At 37.8% G+C, this 8,035-nt stretch overlaps 1 protein-coding gene across 1 annotated transcript in view; it reads left to right on the forward strand.

The window, feature by feature from the left end:
* The window catches only part of MELK (maternal embryonic leucine zipper kinase), an 86,373-nt gene that overhangs the window by 45,245 nt on the left and 33,093 nt on the right, over positions 1 to 8,035 (forward strand). Inside the window, 2 exon segments of the mRNA XM_007455994.1 lie at positions 1,180 to 1,248; positions 2,668 to 2,766. Coding sequence (XP_007456056.1) covers positions 1,180 to 1,248; positions 2,668 to 2,766 — 168 coding nt within the window.

Raw genomic sequence — 8,035 nt, forward strand, 5'->3', positions numbered from 1 at the left:
GCTAAAGAAGATCCAGGGTTTCTGACCTGAGGAGCTGGTAAGGCAGTTGCCATTTGCTGAGAAGGGGAAATGTGGGAAGGAGAGGATTGGTGGTGATCTGCGAGAGCTTTTTATGTGATGAAGTGTATTAATCTTTTGCCATTTAGGCGGAAAGGTTTTTTTCCCTCAATTTGTTGTTAATTAACTTTGTTAGTTGTGTTTTGCTGTACAGAAATGTCAGCTTTTAAATCTTGTCATCTGTTAATCTTTATAGTTGTTTGGTATTGCTATCATGTCTAGACAGGTTCTAAAAAATAATCACTGATGCTTTCTTTAAGTATTCTCATGGTTTAGTGTTTGCATTTAACTCTTTAATCTGGGTAGAATTAATTTTGATATAGACTGTGAATTGCAGTTCAATCTTAATTTTTCTCATATAATTAACCTGTTATCCTAGCATCATTAAACAGTTTGTTCTCTGCTGAGAAAAATGATTCTATCATTTCCTTTGAATTGGGAAAGAGGGGTGTGTGACAGGTTGTGTGAAGCGGTATTATATCACGTATTTGTGTTTAGCAAGTCCCTAGTCTTGTTTTGGTTGATGACTTGGTGACTGTAATGTCTGAGTATAACAGGTTATAAACATTTATCTCCTGAGTCTCTTTCATTCCCAAAAGAGGTACTTGCCTTAGAAGGTGGCTTTCATCAGTTCGCTCAATGATTGTGAATTCTGCCTTGCGGATGATATGTGACCTGTTTTTAACCACAGCCTGTGTCCTCCTACCAAATATGCTTTTCTGTGACCCACTTTTGTCAACTGACAATTCCTCTGGGATTATAAACTAAAATTTGCTTCAGCAATAAAAGCACTGACTACAGTGTATACTTCCTGTCCATTTAATCATACTATAGATTCCAAAGCCCTGTAACATTTACGTTTGCCACTGTTACATTATCTGTGCTCTAGCCCTTACCCGATATGTGGATACTTTAGAGGTGACAATAGTGTTTAACTAACTGGATTTTCTTCTTTAAGGCAAGAAATGGGTTTCTTATGTTATTAATAATGTTTACCAAATCTTAAACTTGGATGAAGTCTTCAAGCTTGGAAGTAAACCTCCAGCATGTTGTTAACCTTAGAAATTTGTGTCAAGGCAGATTGAACCTAAATCTCTTAAATGCTTTCTTTGTTTTTTGTAGAGAGGGAAATATGAGGTTCCTAAGTGGCTCTCCCCCAGTAGTATTCTGCTTCTTCAACAAATGCTACAGGTAATCTTTGTTATTTATTTTAAAATAATAGAAGTCTTTTGTTATTATTTGATTTTAAGATGTCTGTAGTGCTACTACATTTATCTATCAGCTGTAAAAAATTCCATTCATTATATCTGCTCTGCAGATATTCTCTACTAGGTGCTTTCTTTGCAAATGCATTTTTTAAAAAAGACTGCTACCATATATCTTTGCTGATTTGGTTTTTCTTCCTTTTTCCTGAGCATTGTCTGTTTTCTCTAACCAGCTCTTGCTCCACTGTTTTCTGTTTTCTTGCTCCCACTCTTTTTCCGTTAGATATATAGTAGATACGGAATAAATGCTTAAATGAGCTGATGTACAATTGAGTGGGCCCCATGATCTAGTGCAGTGGTTCTCAAACTTTAGCATGAATCAGAATTGCCAAATGGGCTTATTGAAACACAGATTGCTGGGCACCACCCTGAGAGTGTCTCTGATTCAGTAGAGCTGGGGCAGGGCTAAGAATTTGCATTTCTAATAAGCTCCCAGATGACACTGATACCGCTGGTCTGGGAACCACACGTTAAGAGCCACTGATTTGGTGTTATGATCTCTAAGGGTGCAAGACAGGAGTGCTGAAGTCTAGTTATCCACCCTACCAAGCAATAGGCATGCCACCTAACCAGGTTCTGACCTATAAAATGGGGATTCTGAGCTTGGTCTCAGTGCTTGCTACATAGTATTACGTGGATAAAATGAGATTAATGGGAAACACTTTGAAAAATATGAGTACCTTATTAGCAGTATTTTTTTCATTATTATGTATTCAGTTTTTCCATATATGAAGCCATCTCTACTTTTTATTCAAAATTTACCTTAAGCTCACCTACCTTGAGTAGGGCAAGACCACCACATCTCCATAATGAGATTGAAAACACCTCATCCTTTCTTCTAAACTCCCCCAAACTTAATCTTTGTTGATTAATTTTTCTCTCCTCACATTTGAAAATTACAAACAGAAAAGAAAGGTGTGCTTTTCAACTTGTTATATGTGATTGTAAGCTCATTGGAGGTAGAGATTGCATATTCAGTGTGAATGCCCTGCATTGTGCCTGCTTGAATATTAAATTGGTGAATATTTCCTGTGAACAGGTTTTCCAGCAAAAGACTATTACATCATACAATAGATTGACTTAACTTCATGAATAATGTCCATACCAATGAAGTTCATGTTTGTTAAACATTTATCTTCTAAGCCCGTGTCGGTAGCTATAGTTTTCTTGCCTCTATTCCCTTTTTAAAAGAATTTATTCCAAGGCCATTTTAAGGTCTTTGACAGCATTTTTGTCATGATAAAGTTTACATCTGTTCTGATGAATTTTGAGTTCTCAGGAGGAAAGGTGTTCTGTGCTCTCGATTTAAAATGTTAATCTCCAGCTACCTCTCAATGGCCACTAGGTGGACCCAAAGAAACGGATTTCTGTGAAAAATCTATTGAACCATCCCTGGATCATGCAAGATTACAACTGTCCTGTTGAGTGGCAAAGCAAGACTCCTGTAAGTAAAATGAAATCCAGTAAAATTAAAAAACAAAAACAAAAACTTTGTGTGGATTCAGGATGTACAATGATGTGGTCTAAATACAAAAGAAAAAATATTTTGTAGACTTATCTGTCAGATTGGTGTTTGGGAGATTGTAACTGAATTGTATATTTGCCCGTTAATCTCTAGGACAGTGGCTCCTAACCGGGCCTGCACATGAGAATCACAAGGACCTTAAAAAAAAATGCCTGTGCTCCTTCCCACAGCAATTAATGGATATTTTTTAAAAGCTCCCTGGTGTTTCTCACGTAGTCAGGATTGTGAACAGTGCTCTGGGAATCTTAGGCAAGTTACTTAACTTTTCCAAACCTATATATTCGTCTGTAAAAAGTAGGTTAAACCTGTTCTTTCTATCTGTAAAAAGTAGGTTAAACCTGTTCTTTCTATTTCCCAGAGTAGTTATAAAGTTATAGAGGTTCTCAAACTTTTAAGTCTGAGGGCCCCTTTATGCTCTTATTATTCACTTATTAAAATATTTATTGATCGATTCATTTAAAAGTAACAGTACTAAACCTATTACAGTTTATCACAAATATTTTAATGAAAAAATGACTGTTTAAAAAATTAATGGGAAGACTAGCATTGTTTTACATCTTTGCAAATTTCTTTAAAGTCTAGCTTAATAGAAGACACTTGGATCTTACCTGCTTCTGCATTGTTTTGCTATGATGTTTTGATTGGAGATCCTCAGGGGTCTACAGACCATACCGTGAGAACTGGTCTAATATATATATGAAAGAACTTTATTTATTTATTTATTTTTAACATCTTTATTGAAGTATAATTGCTTTACAATGGTGTGTTAGTTTCTGCTTTATAACAAAGTGAATCAGTTATACATATACATATGTTCCCATATCTCTTCTCTCTTGTGTCTCCCTCCCTCCCACCCTCCCTATCCCACCCCTCTAGGTGGTCACAAAGCACTGAGCTGATCTCCCTGTGTTATGCGGCTGCTTCCCACTAGCTATCTGTTTTACGTTTGTTAGTGTATATATGTCCATGCCACTCTTTCACTTTGTCACAGCTTACCCCCCCCCCCATATCCTCAAGTCCATTCTCTAGTAGGTCTGTGTGAAAGAACTTTAAATAACACAAAGTGCTATGCAAGTTTAAGCAGTTATATTAATAAGTATGCCTACATTAATGTTTTAAAAAATAGTTTTTAACAAGTGGCAATTTGAACTTGGTAAAAATGTGAGCATTATTAAAGGGTATGTATAATATTTTTTAATTGAAGTATAGTTGATTTACAATATTGTGTTAGTTTCAGGTGTACAGCATAGTGATTCAGTTATGCATATGTATATTTTTTCAGATTATTTTCCACTATAGGTTATTATAAGATATTGAATATAGTTTCCTGTGTTATACAGTAAATCTCTGTTGCTTATCTATTTTATGTAAGGGGTATGTATACTTTGTATATTAGCGAACTATTGCTGCATAAAAATCCACCCCAAAATTTAGTGACTTGAAACAATAATAATTTACAGTTCTGTGGATCAGCAGTTTGAGTCTCAGCCAGACATTTCCTGTGTGAGTCTTACCTGGGGTCACTCATGTGTCTGCAGTTAACTGGTGACCTGACTGTGGCTGGATGGTCTAAGCCTCACTCAGAAGACCAACTGTTTGTGCTGGTTATTTGTTGGGCCACACTGTCCAGCAGGCTAGTCTGGGCTTCTTGATATGGCAGCTAGATTCCAGAATAAGCCAGAAAGTGGGCAAACCCTAACACTCAAGCTTTTTTTTTTTTTTTTTTTTTTTTTGTGGCTGCACCATGTGGCACGTGGGATCCTAGTTCCCTAACCAGGGATCGGACACGTGCCCCCTGCATTGTAAGTGCAGAGTCTTAACCACTGGACTGCCAGGGAAGTCCCACACTCAAGCATTTTTCAAGCCTCTGCTTGCATTGTGCTTACTAATGTCTGGCCAAAGCAAGCCACAAGGCAAAACCCAGAGCTAGTATGGAAAGTATAGCCATCAAAGTTGGTACAGTTCTTATCCTCTTTTCATAGATAAGGAAATCAAGAAATTAAACATAACTACTTCAGAAATAAATCTAGTGAGAAGAGTGGCACTGCTTTACATCTTTGCTGATTTCTTTAAAGTCTAGCTTCATAGAAGACACTTGGGTACTCATCTGTTTCTGCGTTCAGTCTGTTTTGATATGTGTTGTTTTGATTAAAGCATATGGAGAAAATGCAGCCTTACACAGATACATAGTTAGAAAAGCATTTTAATGCTTTAAAGGAGAAGTGTTTTAATAGCCTTTTCAGTTAATCGGGGATGGTTTTTTGACAATCTACTACAACGTCTGCAATGGAGAGGGGTATGTGCATGGGTCAACAGAATAGCTTGGATACGTGCCACATTGTAGACCTGATACAGCTGTGGGGTATTTGCTTTCTGGAAGAATTACACCAATAAATATAAATACTTGGAAAAATAGACTATGTTTGTTTTTAACCCCTTCTCACTAGTCTGCCCACTGTTATGACCATGCAGCCTGATCTGAAATTCCTCCTGATTCTCCTGTGACTGTCAACCCCTAAAATCTCTCTTCTCCATATTTTCTTTAACCTTCTAAGACATCTTGAGTATCTATTGAGCAAACACAATTGGAGCTGCAACTTAATGCTAACAACCATCAACACTGAGAGCCTAAGACAGCAGAGTATACGGTGTCTGAGCAGCGCAGCAGCAGGGCCAGGGGAGCTGTGACGTGCCCTTGTGAGGTGGAGAACGTGGGTGGTGCACATGCCTGTGTTCAGCCATTGGGGGTCATCATTTCTCCACGTGTGGGAGGGCTTTGCATGTCTTCTCAGCTGTGATCCTTAATAGGGTAGGATATGCTACTGTTTGCAGTGGAACAGATGCCCAAACGAAGAAAGTCTCTGGTTTCAACAACGCAAAGATTATTTTAAATTGGGGCACAGTATAAGGTAAGATACATAGTTTTGAGTGTTCCAAAAAAGTATATGATTTTCCTTATATCTTAGTGTAATAATTACTAATATTTATTGAATGCTTACTATAATAGAAAAGTGTGCTACTGTAGTACTATAATATAATATAGACAGAGCTCTTAGGATAGTACCTTTAAAGGCTTTGTGTTTTTAACTCTTATTAACTCATTCAATCCTCATACAAACCCTCTGAAGTAGGTACTGTTATTGTCCCCATTTACAGATGAAGCAACTGGACACAGAATCATGAAATAACTTGCCCAAGGTCAAACAACTAGTAAGTGTAGAACCAGGATTTTAACCCAGACATAAGGGCTCCAAAATATAATGGATCTGACAGGCCAGCTAATTCAAACTCAGGGCCTGTATTCTGTGTAGCTGTAGCCTTTGTGATGAGCATTAGTTGTCTGGTCTCTGTTGGAATAGCTACTGGAATAGAGTCATGGAGAGGTGGCATTATGGTGTGGTAGGAAAAACCCTGGGCTAGGATGAAAAATGCCAGTTTCAGGCAAATTGCATAAATTTTTCTGAGTCTTCATTTTCTCACCTCTACTATGGGTATTCTAATGCCAGTCTCTTCTGTATGTTTGGATCCTGTTTTGTCATCTATAGAGTGCCTTTAAATGTTATGTCATTAATCTGTCATGTCTGCCTTACAGAGCTGTCGCAGGGATCAAATGAGTTGTATACAGAAGAGCTATAAGGGATTATTGCTTTTCGAAGTATTTGCTTTTCTGCCTCAGTATTGTGTTTTATCAAGAGTGAACTATAAAAAGTAATTCAGATTTACTTGGATATTTAAGGTATAGATGCTATTCCGTAACTCTTTGTATGATCTTCTATCATTTTCACACATAGCTCTAGTACCCAAATATTGTATCAAATAGAAGTTATATTCGGTTCTATTTTCTGCCCTACTGAACAGGCAATGTAGTAAGCACGGATAATCCAAAATAATTGGCTAGCTTTGGATATGCATTTTTGTACTTAATTTAACTGGAGCACGTGTGGCTGAGAATTCAGAGTACTTAAAGTGTTGAGCCCCTTTGGAAAACTTGAGATAAACCATATTTTTCAGACTTTGGTGTCTTGTCCCACTCTTTTCATTCTTTCCAGTTCAGGAGCCCAGCAAAGAAGATAGCATCTCCTTGCTACCCTTCCTTCCTTTCCTCCACACACCTTGTGGTAAAGTTACAGAGCAAGAAGCTATGGGGGAGAGATTTTGGTTTCTAAGAAAGTAACTTAAGATCATGGAGGGAACCCCAGAAATCATTTCCTTCATGCTTGAGCAGTGGTATCAACAAGAAGATACCCAACTGTGTGGTAAAGTGTCCAGGCTTCTGAGGTTGAGCCCTTCCTGAAGTAGGAATCTACATTTGGGGAGCTGCTAAGGTCAAAGCAACACAATGAAAACTTACTTGTGGCATTTTTGACTTTCATAAAACCATCAGTATAAACCTTTGTGGTCTCCCCATTCTCCATAGCCCTTGAGGTTGAGCTTGTACCAGCCAGTCATGCCAGTCATTGTCTGTACTGTTCCTCTAGTTTCATGATGGCAACATGACTTTCTCTTGAGTCCGATGTTACAAGTGTGGTGTCCAGAACAAGGAAGGTCATGATATTGCTCTGCCGCATGCTGGTACCTTGAAGGTCAGTGAAAACCTGAACTATGTGATCTAAAGAAAGGGCCAGAATGGTAAGGGGGGTTAATCATTAAAACAGTGGTTAAAGGAACTGGAAAAGAGAAAACTTGGAGAGGAAAGATTGTTGATAATAGGAATATTCAAATTTCTGAAAGTTCTTATACCAAAGAGGAAATAGAATTATGACTGTTAGTAAAAATAGTTAACAGTTTTTTGAGGGCCTACTCATTTAAAGTGATGTACTAGGTATACCCCATAGGTTACATATATTGCAAGGCAGGTGCCATCTCTGTTTTACAGATGATGAAACTGAGGTTCAGAGCAGTGTAGTAATATGCTCAAGGTCACACAGTTATTTTGTGATGTAATGATTAAAACCAAGGTCTCTCTACTTCCAAAGCCTGTCAGCTGTCAGATTGTACCAATTCACAGTGGGTAGGGATCACAGGGAGACAGACCTTAGGGGAGGAGGAAGAAGCTAACCATCTCAGCTCTTCTGGAGAGGAAGACTTAAAGCAGAAAGCGAAACATCCCATATTGGGGCTGTTGTGAAGCGAATTCTTACATTGGAAAGATGACTTTTTTTTTTTTTTTTTTTTTTTTTTTTTGGGT

Source organism: Lipotes vexillifer, unplaced genomic scaffold (assembly GCF_000442215.2).
Source record: "Lipotes vexillifer unplaced genomic scaffold, Lipotes_vexillifer_v1.1 scaffold920, whole genome shotgun sequence".
NCBI classification, from domain to species: domain Eukaryota; kingdom Metazoa; phylum Chordata; class Mammalia; order Artiodactyla; family Lipotidae; genus Lipotes; species Lipotes vexillifer.